The 19,483-nt window shown below is 40.3% G+C and overlaps 1 protein-coding gene across 1 annotated transcript in view; it reads right to left on the minus strand.

The window, feature by feature from the left end:
• DNASE1L3 (deoxyribonuclease 1 like 3) overlaps positions 1 to 19,224 on the minus strand; it is a 545,096-nt gene extending 525,872 nt beyond the window's left edge. The window contains exon 1 of the mRNA XM_044078792.1: positions 18,966 to 19,224. Within this exon, the coding sequence (XP_043934727.1) occupies positions 18,966 to 19,100 (135 nt within the window). The 5' untranslated portion in view covers positions 19,101 to 19,224. The remainder of the gene's footprint in view (positions 1 to 18,965) is intronic.
• Positions 19,225 to 19,483: the final 259 nt, after the last annotated feature.

Genomic DNA, 19,483 nt, shown 5'->3' on the forward strand with positions numbered 1-19,483 from the left:
CGTTTAAGGTGGAGGTGGGGTTACATCAAGGATCAGCTCTGAGCCCTTTCTTATTTGCAATGGTGATGGACAGGTTGACAGACGAGATCAGACAGGAGTCACCGTGGACTATGATGTTTGCAGATGACATTGTGATCTGTAGTGAGAGTAGGGAACAGGTGGATGAGACACTGGAGAGATGGAGATATGCTCTAGAGATAAGAGGAATGAAGGTCAGCAGGACTAAGACAGAATATATGTGTGTGAATGAGAGGGAGGATAGAGGAATGGTGAGGATGCAAGGAGTAGAGGTGGCAAAGGTGGATGAGTTTAAATACTTGGGGTCAATAGTTCAGAGTAACGGTGAGTGTGGAAGAGAGGTGAAGAAGAGAGTACAGGCAGGATGGAGTGGGTGGAGAAGAGTGTCAGGAGTGATTTGTGACAGATGAGTACATGTAAGAGTGAAAGGGAAGGTCTGCAAGAGGGTAGTGAGACCAGCTATGTTATATGGGTTGGAGACAGTGGCATTGACAAAAAGGCAGGAGACTGAGCTGGATGTGGCAGAATTAAAGATGTTAAGATTTGCACTGGGTGTGACGAGGGTAGACAGGATTAGGAATTAGGAATATTAGAGGGTCAGCCCAGGTTGGAAGGTTTGGAGACAAAGCCAGAGAGGCACGATTACGTTGGTTTGGACATGTGCTGAGGAGGGATGCTGAGTATATTGGGAAAAGGATGCTAAGGATGAAGCTACCAGGTAACAGGAAAAGAGGAAGGCCTAAGATAAGGTTTATGGATGTGGTGAGAGAGGACATGCAGGTGGTTGGTGTGACAGAGCAAGATGCAGAGGACAGGAAGAAATGGAAACAGGTGATCTGCTGTGGTGACCCGTAACAGGAACAGCCGAAAGAAATGGTGATGATGATGATGTGTGTGTGTATATATGAATGTATGTATATGTTATTTTGATAACTTAGCAAACTATTACTTTTAATAAATGTCTGAAAACTAATGCAGTTCTAGCAGTTACAATTTAACAGTTTCCTAGTTTTCTTCCATACTGTAATGGCCTTGCTAATTGTTTTTGACATGCAGTACCATCCCACCATATTTTATGAAACAATTTGTCTGTCACAACGTAGTATTATAATTTGATTTTATGACATTGCACTTTGTTTTATGACATATGTCACACTATCATGGGTACCATGCAGTAAAGTAAGTTAGGAACAGACGATGCTTGAATTATTTACTTCACAAGCAATTCAGACTTGTAAGTATACAACACAAATCAGTTAAGGAAAAAAACTGAAAGCATGTGATGTCTACCAAAAACGATGGAACATCACGTTTGTGAAGACACACTGCACACTGCAAAGCTGATCTTAAGGTTGCATTTGGTTTTTGAATAGGGGGAACTGAGAACTGCTGATGATAGTGAACTTAACAGCAATTTAAGTTCCTCTTTAATTCTTGGTTCCTCTGCACTAACGGTATTTTGCAGGCCTCAGCAATGGTTGAATTACAAAGTCGACATGCAATGTTTGCTTGTTATCTCACTGTAGAATGGAGTGGAAAGCTGTGCTAAAGGGAAGAGCGATATCTGGTAATGGATCGGTTACTCAGCATACTGGTTTTAGTGAAAGGGACAGAACTCTGACAAGGACATTATATTCATTTTGTGGAAGATTGTAGAGATCTACAAGGAAGTCCAATGCTTCCTTTTTTTAAAGAGAAAATACTAAACGGTTAGCAAGAGGTAATAAGGGAATACCATGCAATCTGCTTTTCTCCAGGAATTGGAGAAAGAAGCAGAAATTATTGTAGTATATCAGATAGTTTACATAGCAAATGGAAATCAGAAACTAAAGGACTCACACTGCACAAGAGCTGATAGACTGCAATATTGTTGGTAACAGGGACAGGTCCTTGAGGAAAGACCCCTAGATTACTGCAACAATGTCTTCCTTAATTAATCAATTAAAGATGATGGAGATAAGTTGAAGGGTGTGCAGTTAACATAATGTTACTTGTATGATATTGGGGATCAGGTGATGGGAAGGAGATCATTTTCTAAATGACACTGAGGTATGAAAGACTTTATTGTCTCACATAAGTGATATATCATTGTTCTCTGTCGCTCACGGAGTGCAATGACTGTAGCAGAAGATAATATAACCATGCTAAAGATATCCTTCGTGTTTTTCATATCTTGCATTATGAAAATTTGACCATGAGAAGTCATTCTTAACAAAGGATTCCACATCAGATTAGTAGCTCTCACCATACTAAACAGCAGAGCGTTAGACATATTTTAACTGGCAATTCAAAGTACCTCATATGAGGCTTTTCTTCAAATACGAGGCATAATTTGAAGATGTGGCTTCAGATTTTCACATCTTCTTCTTTTTTTTGGGGGGGGTTGTAGGAGAATTGACATGTAGTCTCATACATGAAATGGTTACTTTGTTTGTTGTTATTGTTGTTGTTTGGTCATTTCGTTGAGTCTGACACTCTGTGACTTTAAGGAATTTAGCACAGCAGGTCTTACTGTCAACAATTGCCACTTAAAGCTCTTGCAAATTCATTTACAATGCTTCAGTAATGCTGTCTGTCCATCTTACCCTCTGTCATGTCCTTCACCTTTTGCTATCGATATTCCCAACATCACTGTCTTCTGTGGTGGATACCGTCTTGACATTGTATGACCAAATTATGTAAACTTTAATTTTACTACTAGCCTTCCAGTGAACAGGGTAGGTTTGCTTCCTTAAGTCTTGACTGATTTGACCTTTCTGCAGGCCATGGAATTTTCCAAAGTTTTCTCCACCACCACAGTTCTGATTTCAGTACTGACCACCCACCTGGTGATATCCATGTGTAAATCCGTTGCTTAAATTGTTGAAGACAGTGATTGCTATAACCAGTGAATCATCTTGCAAGGATTTTGTAAGTGTATGACCTGCTTCATTTTGTACTCCATGGTTAAACTTACCCATTAATCCAGTTGTACTTTGACTACCAACTTTAACATCTCAGTCACCTCTGAGGAAGGTAAGATCTTTTCTGGTGTTATATCCAGGAAGATGCTGCAGATCCCCATAAAACTGGATGACTATTTCCTCTTTGACATCTGTAGTTGGAGCATAATCTTGTAATATTGAATGGCTTGCCTTGGAGCCATCTGGTCTGCTCCATTTCTTCTGCAAGATTCTTGTCCACAATAGAAGATCTGTTAATTATTTGATGAAAAATTATCCTTTCTATGCCATTTACGTTAGCAATTCTCAAGTCATTGTTTGTTCATGTCATCTCATCCTTAATCACATCAGGTTTACCTTGGCTCATAGTTCTTACATCCCAAGTTCCAGAGGTGTATATTTCTTTGCAGCAACAAACTTTTTTCACCTCTGAGCATCTCAGCAAATGGTTCTAATGTTTTGGTATTTTTTAAATGTCTCTGGTTGCTTTTGCCCAGAGGGTTTTACTGTGATTAGTACCGGAGTTGATTGCCATTACCTTCTTCAGCGAAATGCGTTTAGTTTGATCTGTCTTTGCCATGACCTGTCCATCGGGGGGTGACCTATATATAGCTCATAGTTCCATTAAGATACACAAGCCCATTTACCATAATAAGGTAACAGTCCAGAAGAACTATTGTACTTATTGTAATTCAGCCAGATATCACAAATCTACTAAATAAATGGCAGAAATACAAATACACTGGCATTTGTCTCAGATGAAAAAATAAATCTTGGCCTTTCATATTTTATTTAGAAACTCATAGAACTCATCAAAATTATAGGCATTGGAATTCTAACTACAGTTGTGTAAGTAAACTTACCATAACAGTAGATATTCAAATGATTACTGCTGCAGTAGCCTTAGCTGTATGGGTTACATCCTTCCAAGGATATAACAGCTGGCCAACTTCCAAAGCTTCAGGGCACCTTTCATGTACCCAAACTATTACTGTGCTTGAACTGAGCTGACTAAAATACAAGTTTGGGCACCAAGCCCTTCAGAACTCTCTTGCCAGTAGAGAGAGGGAGGATGAACTCTGAAAGGACAGTGCTATGAATAACAAAAAAATAAATTTCCACACCCTGACATAAAAAAAACAACACACCAAAAAACAAGGGGGTTGGAGGGAGGGAATGGCTACTGAGGCAGTAATCATTCGAACACCTAGTCTTATGGTACGTTTACTAACACAACTATACTATGTCAATCATACTGATCACTGCTGTAGTAGCCTTAGCTATATGGGTAGATTACCCTAGTTTACTAAATTTGGGAAGTGGAAGGAAGAGTCCAGAAGCCCCTGGAGAACAGAGCTAGCAAAGTTTAATCTGGACCTAGAGAAGGAATCTAGCTTATAGTGCTTTGTTATGGTATGCACAGAAGACCAAGTAGCAACTACTACAATATTTCTAAAATCCATACCTTTACAAAAAGCCATAGATAAAGCCAATGACCTGGTAGACTGAACCTTGATCCTGCCTGGAATAATTTTGTTATGGTAAATATAATGAAAGGTAAAAGCCTTAGACAACCATTTGGAAATAGTCTGGTTTAAAACAGGTTATCCCTTCTTCTTACCTTCACAAGAAATGAACAAACTGATCCAAAGATCTGAAAGATTTAGTTATGATAATATAGTACATGAGTTGTTTGTGGACATCCAAAGTATGGAGTATCCTTTCTCCCTCATTTTTAGATTTAGGAAAGAAAACAGGGAGATGTATAGTTTGGCTTAAAGTAAACTTGGATACCATTTTAGGCATAAAAGAAGGATTAGTTCTCAAAGAAATCCTGTCCCTATGGAAAAAGAGCTAGGGTTGGCTCACCATAAGAGCTTGCAACTCAGATACCCTTCTTGCAAATGTCAGAGCAATCAGTAAATCTGTTTTCCGTGTTAAGTACCTCCAGTCAACCAGATTAGCTGGTTCAAATGGAACAAGAGTTAGCTTCTATAACACTAAATTAAAATCACAAGGGGGGGCTACCAATTTTCTTGGAGGCCTCTTATGCAAAACCCCTTTCAAGAAGATTTTGACATGAGAATGTATTGAAAGAGGAGGATCCATGGGCAGATATACTGAAATGACTGATAAATGAACCTTGATAGAGGAATAAGTAAGGCTATAGGATAATAACTCACACATATATTGTAAAACCAGAGAACAGCTAGCCCTGAATGGGTGCTGGTTATGTTGCTGGCACCAGCTAGGAAACCTTTTCCATTTGATGATATGCAATCTTCTACTAGCAGGCTTTCTTGCCTCCATTAGTACCTGCTGCATGTCCTCAGTAAGCAAATGCCTAAAAAGAATTAAGACCATATCATCCAGGCAGTCAGTTGAAGCACCCTTGTTCTTGTGTAAGTAGATCCAATCTGTGAGGAAGCTTGTGGTAATTGCCCCTGGCCATTTCCAAAAGAAGGGAAAACTATGGTTGACTGAGCCAGAAGGGAGTCACCACAATGATCTTGGTGGATTCTTCAGAAGCACCCTGGATATTAGTGGGAAGGGTGGAAAAGCATACATGAGCATTCCTGTCCAAGGAAAAGAAAAGAAAAGGCATCTGTCTTTTAGGCCTTCTGACATGGAGTCCTGGAAAAGAAGCTTACCAGTTGATTGTTCAGAGAAGAGACAAAGATGTCTACTTGGGGAATTCCCCACAAAAGGATCAAATGTAGGAAGACCCCCTGAGCTAGTCATGACGGTCTGGTCCTGCTCAGCTTGTTTGCCACACAGGTTTGATTTGATGGAATGTTGGATGCCTGTAGAGTGAGATTGTGCTCTGAAGCTATATCCCAAACTAACGTGGCTAGTCTGCAAAGAGGGTATGACCTGGTTCTTTCTTGCTTGTTGATGTACCACATGACTGTGGTATTACCTGTAACCACTTGTAGAGATCCCAAGGACCAAAGATGGCCCAAAGAGTTGAATGCCTTGACTATGGCAAACATCTCCTTGATATTTATGTGCCTGTGTCTTGTCCTTGGTGTCTCACATCTCCTGCACTTTTGTCTTTCCTGAAACTGCTCCTCAAGCAAAGTCCAAAGTGTCTGTGGTGACTGACTGCATTGGAGCAGAGAGGAACAAGGGGAGACCTGGATTTAAGGATATCTGCTGTTTCCACCAAAAGAGTTCTCTTTTGACAAACCCCAGCACTGGGATTTAAAAAAAATAAAGGGTGTTGATGCTGGGGGCAAAGAGATTTCAGACACCACTGAATCTTTTGAATGTGGAGTATTGCCAGGGGTATCATGAAACTCATAAATGCCATGAAACCCAAAATCCTGCGGTATTTCGTCTCAATGATAGAAGTCTGAGTGGATACCCTTAGAAATTGATAAAGAACATTTTCCTATGGAAGAAAAGCTCTTTGAACTAAGGTGTCTAGTTGACATCCCAGAAACACAATCCAGTGTGACAGAGTAAAAAAAAAAAACCTTCGGAATGTTGTCTTGGAATCCTAGATTGTGTAAGAGATCTCTCACTCGAGAGATTCCTGAAACTCTCTGTAAAGATAAGAAGGTTGTCTAAATATGGAAAAATGTGGATACCTTGTAGCCTGGAGTGAGCTATAATTGGAGCTAGACACTTTGTGAACATTCCAAGTGTAGTGGATATTTATTTATTGCTTATTTATTTAAATTAATTTACTGATGTAATACACTGATTAGCACTGACCAATTTCAGGCTCAGCTTGGGTGAAATACAAAACATTTCACAAACAAAAAATACAGACTGATTACACAGAAAAAGCTGTGTATATACATTCCAGTGAAAAGCACGGTGCAATGTACAAAGCAGAATGCAAAGTCCAAAATATACATTAGTTTCTAAAGGGGGTCAATCTTCAGTGAATCTTGACAGAGGAGAAGAGACTCTGAAAGAAGGTAGTTTAGGCGATATGTCATGCATTGAAGAAGGAGCATTTGTCATGGCTGAAGAAGTGCTTTTTGAGATGTATTCCGAATCTGGACTAAGTGTTGCTTTCCTTAATGTCAATGGGGAGAGCTTGCCAAAGAGTAGGTGCCTGAGAGGAGAAAACGTGCAGTGCTGTGGAGTTTGGTTCTAGGGATAATGAGAGTTGGTGTGACAGAGCATGTGCAGTGCTGTGGAGTTTGGGTCTAGGGATAATGAGAGTTGGTGTGACAGAGCATGTGCAGTGCTGTGGAGTTTGGTTCTAGGGATAATGAGAGTTGGTGTGACAGAGCATGTGCAATGCTGTGGAGTTTGGCTCTTGGGATAATGACAGGTGGTGTGACAGAGCATGTGCAGTGCTGTGGAGTTTGGTTCTAGGGATAATGAGAGTTTGTGCGACAGAGCACATGCAGTGCTGTGGAGTTTGCTTCTAAGGATAATGAGAGTTGGTGTGGATTGTGAGTTGTGTCTCAGGTTGTATGAGCAGGGTTTTTTTCATGAAGTCTAACTGCAAGGGGTAGTACATTTGTGTAAATAGAGTAGTTTTTAGAGTTGGGATCCTAAAAGTAGGTACAGACAGCCATTTGGCCCTTTTCTAGGGTGACATAGTGATGCTCACAGAGTGGAAAGTTTGTAATGAATTGGTAGATAGTGTTAGAGGTAGTCTAGACTGTGGCAATGTTTTTCTTGGCACAGAAGCAAAAACTAGGAGCCCATATTCAAGTTGAGAAAGGAGAACTCCTTTGCCTATGGCTACTATAGCTGGTTGTGATAAAAAAGGGGAGATTGTTTTGACCCAGAAGACAAGAGAGTTTATTTTGGTTCTCACTTTGTCTATGTGGAAATGGAAGTTTAGTGAGTGATTAAGCCATAGTCCCAGGTATTTGAAGGTGGAGTTTGTCTCTATGGAATGGCTGTGTAGGTCAAAGATAGTTAGAGTCAAGTGTTTGGTGAATTTTCTGTGGAATTTCAAAAAAACACAGTTTTGGTCTTGTTGGGGTTGAGTAGTTTATGGTTTATGAGCCATTGGTGGAGCTCATGTAAGTCTGACTGAGTTGACATTGACTGTTGGTGTTAGAGTGACCTCACAAGTAAATGACCATGTCACTGGCATAGAGAATAAACGGGATATGGGGAGGTCACAAGTAAGTTTGTTAGTGAATATGGAGAAGAAGAGGAGGGGGGGCAAGAATGGATCAGTACGGGAGAGAACTGATAATGTGATCCAGACTCACGAAGCCTTAAGAACCAGCTGAATTCTGGATGAATAGGGATACGATGATAAGCATCTTTTAAGTGCAGTGTTGTCCGGAAACTTGAAAGAGGAAGAAGAGGCAACAGGTTTTGAAATGACATACTTTTGAATTTGGATACTATCACAAACAAGTTTAAGAAAGAAAGATTCAGAATTGGTCTCCACAAATTTTCTTTCTTTCTTTGGCACTAGGAATACCCTTGAATAAAAACCCTTCCCCACCTGGGAAGAATGAACTGGTTCTATCACTCCTTGAGACAGCATGTGATGAAAATCCGGTGCAAATAAAAGAGTCTGACCTGGAAGATAAGAAATGACACCCTAGAAATGAGAAATTTCCTCCCACTGCCATTCATAGCCTTGAAGAATGAGTTGCATACCCTATTTGTCTGAAACTATCTGCTGCCAATGAGAAAAACTGAGATTCAGAGACTCTGGTAGAAAAAAGGGACCGGGGTGGAAGGGGTTCCCAAGAGCGCTTGAACAGTCATTCAGCCTTGTTGGATTGACCTTGGTTTTGGGAGGTTTGGGACTTGTAGTTGGAACCACCTTGCCATTTCCTTTTAAACAAGTGTTACCTGTATTTGGTTGAGACTGTTTATTCTGTCTTTTTTTTGCCAAAAAATGTATGAGGAGATTGAAGATCCCTTGGAAAATCTGTAAAAAGTGGGCCGAAAAAAAATTAAGATTCCCTGGATCAGCTTGCTCCTTTCATCACACATTTTGGTCCCTTCTGTAGCACAGGGGTCAAACACCAAAGCTTTATCCAATGGAGAACTTAAAATCTCATTTTTACATCATCTGGGAGGTTCTAAGAATGCAGCCATGTAAACCTCCTCAAAACAGTAACACTGCTGACAGCTCTGGAAAAAATATCAACAGAGTCTTACACTGTAAATAACTAGTAGTGACTTGTGCAATAGAAGAAACTGAGTTATTTAAAGCAGATTTATTCTAACAAGAAGAAATTGCAGATAAAACATTCTTCATACTTTCAGAATTTGTCAGAACAAACTTTAACATATGAATTTGACAATTCAAAATTGTGAAAATTAAAGTTGCAGAAGTATACATGTTTTCCCATACCCAGCAATAATGTTCCTATCCTTGTCAGAAAGAGCAGGTGGGAATAACTAGAGCTATAGCTGTGGGGTTAGGTTTGGGAATAGTATATAAAAATTTAAAAGACTGAAGAGCTTTATACATCTTATTTGCCTTTTTAGGGGCAGCTGGCTGACTATCAGGAAAATTGCAGACAATAACACACACATCCTCTAAAGCAGACAGAACAGGAGGAATGGGTGTATGTTCTGGAAGATCCTTCTGTAACAACTCATAGTACATTTTCAGGGAACGAGAAACTTCACTCTTCTCCACACTGGCACATTCTAGAAATAGTCTCAGAGAAAGAGAAACCCCCACAGACAAAATCAGAAACTGAACTTTCTCTGAATCGGAAGCAGAAATCTGAGTTAAAACCCCTGTATCTGTCCCTGCATCTTCCTGTTCAGATTCAGAATCTTGAATCTCTTCAGGGACAGAGGAATCCCTCTTTCTTTTACCAGGAACTACTTCACAAGAAGGATCAGTAGTCTGAATGTTTTTGACAGGAAAAATTAGTCCAGCTGTGTTACTAATAGCAGCAGCAGCTTCTCCAGGGATGGGCACAGCATTCCAACACAAAAGGAAACCTTCCCTGTTCCCTTTCCCAGGACTAACAAGAGTGTCTCTCCCTAGCCTACTGAGGGCACCCACACAGCTACAGAGGATGTGACTAAACCTTGGTCCTTAGTGGCTGTAGGTACTACACTAGAGGGATCCGGGGTAACGGAATGGTCTATGGAACAACAAATGGCCACAATGCAGTCTCCAACCTGTGACTGAAGCAAATTGCTAGAATGCTGCGGTGACAAAAGCCGTTTGCTTAATTTTTTTCTTGTTGTGGCTGGAAGAAGGACTGACTGTGGAACCAGCAGTCTGTTCCATGGTCAAGCCAAAAATGGTGCCTCTTTCCTGTGAAAGATTAGCAGCAATTGTCGGTAAACATTACTGATTCACAAAAGTTGTGTTTTAGATAGAAAAACACAGTAAAAAGCACGTTTAAACTCTATGCCAGCCCCACAAAAGTAAAATAAATATTATTTGCCACAAAAAAATGTTTTCAATTAATTTATAACACTTTTAAACAGAAAAAATGAGTGCTCCTTTTAAAGTATGTTACAGTCTCAAGAAAGTCTATTAAAACATAGTACCCCCAGCTTTACAATAAACTTTCTGATGAGGAAAGTAATAAAACATCAACATTAAGAAAATGGATTTTTTTTCCCCAAAGGGAACTTATCTGCCAACAAAGGAAAGCACAAGCTGATGGTTGATCTTTGAAAGCCTCGGAGGAGCTTACTCTTCAGAAGCAGGAAAGCTCAGAAGGGCTTCACACCCAAACTTGTCTTTTAGTCAGCTCAGCTCAGGTCCAGCTGCCTGACAGTCTGGGTACATGGAAGGTGCCCTGAAGCTTTGGAAGCCATCCAGCTGTTACACCCTTGGCAGGATATAATATGGCAACAGTGATTGATAACATGAACATCAGCTGTTTCAATGAGCATTTCAGATTTTGTATTGGAAAACATGCGCCTTTCCTTACATATCATAGTAACTAGAAAGCATCACAGCATTATACTGTTAAGTGGCAAAAAATGCATTATAAAAACAGCCTTCAAAATCTCTATGTGGTGAATTACTTATTTTTCAATCAAAGATGTAAAATACAAAGGTTAAGGGAAAATGGCATGCAACTAAGTAATAAAAATACTTTATGGGAGACCGTACAATAAAATAAAATGCAGTATATATGAAAATAAATACTAGTAATATTACATAATCTTCTCCTATGTGCAATCCTTACATTTCCACTTATAATAGTTAGCCATCTTCTTGGTTTTCAAGAACACTGGATCATAAAGAGGCATTCACCTGAACAGATGGCTCTTCTTTCTGTGTTCCAGGGTCTCTATAATAGATCAAGTCCATATTTGTCTGTTTTAGCTCACATCTTTATGTTTCAGTTTTTGGAGTTTGAATTTCAGAGTGGTAGTTCTGGAGGAAGTCCCACTGTGGTGGTGGTGCTGCGGTAGCATTGTCGCCTCACAGTAAGATGCTGTCTGGTTCGATTCTCAGCTAGAGCGTCTTCTGCGTGGAGACATGCGTGAATGGGCATACCTTCATTGAAGGTTGTGCGTCAGGGCTGGTAACTTGGCATGTAAAATCAAATACCAATCATTAGCGGACCGGAGTTCCACTGTGGTAACCCCTAACTGGAAAAAGCCGAAAGACTCAACAAGACTCAACAAAGTTCTGGAGGAAGTCCAATGTAGGTGGATTGGATACTCTAAATTGGCCTTAGGCATGAGTGCGTGCATGTGTGGAAGGTTGGGTGCCAGGCTGGCAACTCAACACCGTAAAACTCCACTACCAATCATGAGTGGACATGTGATCCGCTGTGGTGACTCCTAACCGGGAAAAGCCGGAAGAAGAAGAAGTTCTGGAGGAAGTCCAAAGCCAGAATGCAATTGCTTTGAACTTACATGAATTTCTAATTGTATTTATTTTAGTTGAAGCTAAAATGTTTTACTGAGTTACATGCAGTAAAATTTTTGTCCGTACCATGCAGTGTTGAGTGCTGACTCTGAAACCATAGTGTTGAGATTAGTTCAAGCAAATCAGGGCAGCTGCAGATTCTGAAGATATACATTCACATTCAAGATTCGCAGATGACTGCAAACTGGGTGCCATAATCGACTCTGCAGCTGACACAAGCATCCTCCAAAAGGGCCTCATAGAAACAGAAAACTGGTGCCAGAGCCATGGCCTCAAGCTAAATGCCAAAAAGTGTATAGTCATCCCCTTTGGCAAAAACAAAGTGCCCACAAATTACCACATAGGTGGTAATCCATTAAGTACAGAAGAAGTAATTAGGGACCTGGGGACCCAAGTTGATAGCAATCTCTCATTTGACAACCACGTGGCCAAAGTGGTTAGAAAAACATTTTATATAGCCCACCTAATCATGAAGGGATTCACATCTAGATTAGGGGAGGTCATCGTGCCTCTTTACTCATCCCTCATCAGGCCCATAATCAAGTACATTGCCCCTTTAAAGATGTACCTTACCAAACACCTGCAGCAACTGGAAAGACCCCAAAAGTACCTCACCAAGAGGATCAAAGGGCTCAAACAGATGCCATATGCTGCCTGGTTAAAGAAACTCCAGCTCTACTCAGTGGCATATCGCCTGCTCAGAGGTGACCTGTGCCTGACGTATAAGGCCATGTCCAACCCGGAATTAAGGGACATGCTGCACCTCAGAAAATCCAAATCCCATCGAGCTACACTCGAGACTTGAACCTCAGCACTGAAATAAATAGGACATGCTGGAGGGACAGATTCATAACCCAGAGGCTCCCTTCACTATGGAATAAAATCCCAGTCCAGGTTAGGCAGAGTCCCTCACTGACTCTCTTCAAGAGGAGTCTTGATGAGTGGATGGGAGATTGTAGGTTTACTCCGGGTATCACTTCTGTGTCACTGTTAGACAGAGGCACAGTATACTAACCTTGAAAAAGGGCATAGCAAAATTCATTTAAAATGGGTGGTGAAAGCCAAACATACTCTGGCTAGGCTTATAAATGCCCTAGGGCAGATAGCCTAGTATGAACCTATGAACCTATGAACCTAAGAGTGCCATGTCCAATTCCTCATGCCCCACCCTACCCCCAAAGGTATAAAGAGACATGCACAAACTGTTTTTGTTGAAAACCTTTCCACATAATGCAGAGCTGAGTACCAAAACAAGTCAAATAGATGTTAGCACATTAAATAATTATAAGAACATGAGTGTAAACAAATAATACAGACTTATGCAGCAAAGAACAGGGCACAAAGAAAAACTTTTAAAAAGCATAACAGATTAGCTAATTTACCCAGCAGAAAGTTTGTTTTCTGCAGAACACACATTCTTCCAGATTTGTTGTTCAGGTTTCCTAAGAGCTTGTTTACTTGAAAATATAAGTGTGTGTATAGAACCTTTTATTATCCTTCTCCAGTAAGAAATAGGGGAGGAGGCAGTATTCAGAAGGAATGACAACACAAGCATGCTGTGACCAGTTGGTTGACACCTCCCCAAGAGGTGAAAATATCTTAGACTTGGTATTAACCAACATGAGTACCACTGCAGCATCCCTGCAGTGTCATAACCCTGGTAAGATCCGACCACAAAGCAGTCACTTTTCAAGTCAACATCTCCCCTGACCCCCCCCCCCCACACACACACACACACAGCTAGGGTAAAAAAAAAAAAAAACTTCTCCAAAGCTTGTTTACAACCTCATGAGGGAAGATATAAACAGCTTCACAGCCCACCCCGTCCATAGGAACTGGCACATATGTCACAACCTACACCAAAGTACTACATGAGCATTTATATAGCTGCATGGAATCAGGAATACCAGACAGGATGAAATCCTCCTCCTCAAGGAAGAGTAAACCAGATGGGTAGCAAACTGGCTCACTGACAGAACTCAGACGCCATACCAAAGAAAATGTGAAACACCAACTGTAGAAAATCAAATGAACCAAGCCTCGGAGTACTCCACAAACTGCTGGGACACCACTGACAGAACTCACCTAGTCAAAATAGGGGAAGCCACCTCAGGTAGTACACCCATAACAAGTGGTGTACCCCAGGGATCGGTCTTGGGGCATCTGCTGTTTGGGATACACTTCTCGGAGGTGCAGGCCAAATCTAGTGGGCTATGGCTGACCACGTTTGCAGATGGCTGCAAGCTGGGTGCTGTTATCAGTTCCCCTAGTGATGTGGACACCCTCCAAGAGGGTCTCACCCAAACAAATGACTGGTGCCAGAAACATGGCCTCAAACTGAATGCCAAAAATGCATAATTATCTCCTTTGGGGAAAGTGACGCCTCCACAAATTATCACATTGATAATAAGATACTAAGCGCGCAATCAGCCGTGAGGGACTTGGGCACCCAGGTTGATAGCAAACTGACTTTTGACCACCATATTGCCTTCTTTGTATGGAAAGCTTTCTACATGGCCCACCATCATTAGTAAGGGTTTCTCATCCAGGGACAAGGTGGTCACAACATTCCTGTATTCGTCCCTTACAAGACCCATTATTGAGTACAATGCCCCTTTTGACATGTACCTCACAAAGCACATGCAGCAGCTGGAGAGACCACAGAGGTTCCTCACCCAGAGAATCCAGGGCCTCAAACATCTACCCTGCACAGGTAGGCTAAAAGCCCTGTCCCTCTACTCAGTCTCCTACAGACTCCTCAGAGGTGACCTCTGCCTGGCATACAATGCAATCTCAGACCCGGCCCTGATGGGACTGCTGCATATCTTCAAGTCAAGCTCCACTTGAGTAACCCACACACATGACCTCAACCTGGTCTGTGACATCAATGGGAATTGTTGGCAGAACAGATGTGTGTTCCAGAGACTCCCCCTTTTGTGGAATAGACTCCCTCTCCATGTAAAGCAGAGTACCTCATTAAACCTTTTTAAGTGCAACCTAGATAACTGGATGAGGAACAGAAAATACACCCTGGGATTCCACTTGTGTCCCTAGTGGACAGTGGCATAGGGTGTTGACTTGTTGGAACATAGGCTAAATTCTTGGCCAGGCTTGTAAGGGCCTCAGGGTCAATAGCCTAGTAACCTCCTATAATCCTATGATAGAATTTTGCAGTCCAGCACCACACTATGTGCTTGAAATAATCCTAATAACAGCAGATTTGAATGCACATCTGTATAATTTGCTACTCAGACAACAATGCAGACAGCTAACCCCAATATTCATAGGTACAGAATCCTAGCTATGCCCCATGATTTTTGCACACCATGACTTGATTTTCTTTTGGAGGACTTGTTTTTAAGTACCTAATGACTTGCCTCAATGTATATGGCAAAGCAATGCTTGTGTACATTCAAAGAGATTGTGGTATTTGTGTAAGCATATACTATGTGGATGCCATGGTAGCTCTACACACACCATATTATAATACACAATAACCCAATAAACACCATGCAGTACTATTTATAAATCAAATGACTCACATTTTCTTAACAGTCATTAGAAAATTGGTGTAAAAGTGAGAATTTTGATTACGACCTTGACTTAGCTGAATTTAAATTATGCCATGAAATTGTTAAATGTAATTTTTAGATGGTGTAGAAGAAATAGCAGATAAAAAAGAAATTATTTACTTGTCATTTAAACAATTATTTACTGTTATTTATAAATATATATATATATATATATAGATATATATATATATATATATATATATATATATATATATATATATATATTTAATTATAACAATGTTACTTTAAGAACTGTTACATTTTTTGGCGCCAATTTCCATATAAAATGGTGTATACACAGCTGATTTAACTGTTCTGATGAAGCTAGCATAGTCTAGTGAAAGCGCTTGACGATCGGAGTTTGTGTTTTACACTTTTGTTATAAATAGACTTTCTGTTTTTATACACCTCGGTGGATTTATTTTGCTGACTTTTGGAGCTTTGAGTGAACTTTTTCGTGTGGATTTTTTGTTAAGTATACGTGTGGTTCCATACGAGTCCTATTGGCTTCTGGTATATATATAGAGAGAGAGAGAGAGAATTTAAACAAATGAGAAATAAATAAATAGAGTACCAATTTGCTTACTTTTGTCCTTTCAGCTGCAAGTTTTTTTTTAGTTCTTTAAGTGTTTTGAACTGTGTTTCAGCCATGCATGACCATCAAGCTTTTATTCCCACCATCCATTCATTTCTCCCCAGCTCTGATCTCACCTGATGCAGGACGGAAAGGTGAGAGATGGGAATCATGTCCATCATCCAGATGTGGCAAAGTGCACTTAAGTAAGAACTCATGTCAGTGACAGATGAAAAAGAAACAAATAATAAAAACATTACATTTAAACAACTGAGTGATATGAGGAAACTTTACTCCTGTAACCCAGTATATCTTCAGTTCCCCAGGATCAAATTCCCTGAAAGTCTTTTCCCTGTGCCACGTCCCCAAAGTACAAAACAAACTCACTGTTGTATGCTCTTCCAGTGATTCCTTCATTTTGGAAGATTTCTGCCATCTTCATGTACAGCTGTGGACTTTGTACTTTGGTTTGGTTTTTAGGTACAGGTTTGGTAGATTCAGGCGTTTGCATCCTTGCAAAACTGTTTACATGTTAATTTTGTGTCCATGTGTTCTTTTTGTTTTTTCTTTTTATACCCATTTGTATTCAGTGACTTGGTTCCTTGCCAGCTTGAAATGTGACCCATTATAGTACAACCATGTAACCCATCACTTAATCTCTTCAACTCTGAAGCCACACAACCTCAAGTTGTTTAACTGATTATCTTGAAATGGATTCTCAAAGAAGATTATCTCAAGTATGCAAATAATCAGCTGATTGTTATTTATTTATTTACTAACATGCTTGCTTATTTTTGGATGCCCTTAATCTTTTCCCATATAGGGATGTGATGCAGTCCCCTGCTACAGTGAGCTGAAGTTAGTGTATGCTTCTGAAGGTTCTCCATGCTGGATGGAGTGCAGACACTCTTCCTCAGGGTTTGTGTACCCAAGTCCATGTGCACTGATGTGCAATGTTAGACCTTCCTCAGTGGGTATTTCTGCAGTGGGACATCATCAGGTTTCTCCTGTGGAGGGGTAACTTGACCTGGACCATCCATTCCTACCCGTAAACAACAGCGTCTTATAGCTCCTGGGACACTAGTCAAAATTCAGTCAGGTGGGATATAGTAAGGGTCAAATGTTCCACGTTGCAGAGAAATGGAAAGTCTTTTCTGTTAGTATGGTTTTGAAAGTGTGAGTACCAGATGGTCTACTTGTGAAATTCTCCAATGGATTTGACCTTGACTTTCTATTCATTTTAGCTTCTGTTCTGCATGCTAGTTCAAAATTTGCCAATGTCAGTTTATAATTCATAAAGCAGGCACCCCAAATAAGGATTTCTCATTTTACAATACATGAACAAGCATTTTTGTTAAAAAAAGTCCTCCCATAACTACAATTAGAGATCCTACCAAATCCATCATGAACATGACTTGAAGAAAGTTTCATCTAGACCCTAAAATGAAAACTAAACCAAATATCAACTGAAACAACCGGTGTTGGCACAGAACAATAAACATCTGAGCTGACAATAAACATCTGAGCTGTTCGTGAGCTGCTTCATGCTAAGGCTGCGATGTTTGCCTTTACTTGCCTACTGTGTGACTCTGTGCAAGTCACTTCTCCAAACAGTGCTCTTCGGTCACCTCTAAAAAGGGAGAGCTGTGTCCAGTGGGTTCACCCCATTAACGAATAAATAAAAACATTGTTTTGTGATATATTAAACTGAAATTATTTGATTCTTTGTTCACTGAGCTGATCGACTACTTCACTGAAAGTAGCAGAAAATAATTTCAGGAAACTTTAAAGCATCTCTACTGATATTATACCCTCATTAAGTAAAGATGCTGTCTCCCTGACAGTTGCATTAAATAAATCTCAGGCTGTCAGAAAGACCTGCACCACACCCTGTTGTTGTGTCCTTCGGCTTTTCCCGGTTAGGGGTCGCCACAGCGGAACTCCAGTCCACTAATGATTGGCAGAAGTTTTTTACGTGCCGAGTTGCCAGCCCTGACGCACAACCTTCAAGGAAGGTACGCCCATTCACGCGTGTCTCCAGACAGAAGACGCTCTAGCTGAGAATCGAACGGGACACGTCTTGCTGTGAGGCGACAGCGGTACCGCAGAACCACCGTAGCAGTTATACCTGCACCATGCCCTGTTGTTTCTAATTTAACATAATGTCCCTGACTGATTTTGCCTCAGATTTTTACTCAGTCCCTCCTAAAATGTTTGATTTTCTGGCAAATTACTGAGGATTGTAGTGAATAATGTCAGATATTTGAAGTTCATACTTGTTCAGGAAATGCAAGTTGGTGCAAAACCTGTTGTGTTCTATTAACTTTTGAAGTGAAATAGTATAATACTTAAAACTTGTCCTTGGTTTGTGGGCTTTTGTCCACCCGTTATTTTTGGCTTTGTAAAGAATTCTTTGGAAACGAATTTGAGAGGCATAATAGGTGATTTGAAACTTAAAAGAAAATTAGTCTTAGGCAAGTCGTCACACAGTGGTTGACATCAGTTAATTAAATTGTTACAAATAAAACAACTTTCTTCAACGATTCTTATTTGCAAAAAAAAAAAAAACTAAACTATCTAGGGGTAAAAGAAGCATGAAGTGGAAAATACGACAACAGACTATATACTTCAATTTCTCTAACTGTGAGATTGGTTTCACATTTTCTATTGTGATTATGTTTCTTTTTTTTTCTCAGAATCAGCGTTCCTAGCTAGGGCACACAGAGACCCATTACGGAAAGTATTCGCATTAACTATTGCCTGAACTTGGCAAATACAAAGGAGTCCACTGTGTGGATTTGCTTGAAAAGGAACTAGAACTTTGCGAACATTTCCTATGTATCTTCTCTGGGGTGACGGGTGCGGAAACCTCTTTAGAAAACTGCACTGGCACCCTCTGATGCATCGCTTCTAGTTATTTGTTTATGCATAAGTATCCTTCAAGCAACAGTTGCAAGACTACAGTAAGTTACATAAATGCAGTATTCTCTTTCTGGAAAAACTACCCTTTGATTGCACGTTCTGTTGAGACTAGGGCTCTCTCAAGCGCTTACCTGAAGGATAACTTGGAGGATCTCGGGTCTGGAAACCTTGGCACCACCAAAGGAGCGCACATTGAAGGAACAGATCTGCAGGGCTATTACAGCAGAGACACACAGGAGTGGTAACAGTAATAACCGAGGAAACATCCTAACAAAATAATGCGTTACAAAATATTTGCGTTACTGTCAAGCTAAACTACAAAACAGCTACTTGCTTGTCATTTGTCTTTTTGTATCACCCCGTCTAGCCTTCGTTATTATAATGCACTTAGTAGTGTCACTATGCATAAAGAGAGGCGTGGGTCCTGGCTTCTCGTACTGTTTTGAGAGGGTGGTAACCTTTTCGTCCAGCCCTGATTGGAAAGGGTACTGTATAAACAGCATTTCTTTTTTTTTTTTTTTTTTTTTTTTTTTACTTGTGAAAGCTGGTTTGGGAAGAGGTTACTCCTTGCTCCAAAACAAGCTTCTGTTTCTTGTCTGGTTCATATTATGGAAACAAAAATCCACCTAGATTCATGTGTGATCAGAAA

Source organism: Protopterus annectens, chromosome 7.part1 (genome assembly GCF_019279795.1).
Source record: "Protopterus annectens isolate FY-2018-M chromosome 7.part1, PAN1.0, whole genome shotgun sequence".
Lineage (NCBI taxonomy): Eukaryota > Metazoa > Chordata > Ceratodontiformes > Protopteridae > Protopterus > Protopterus annectens.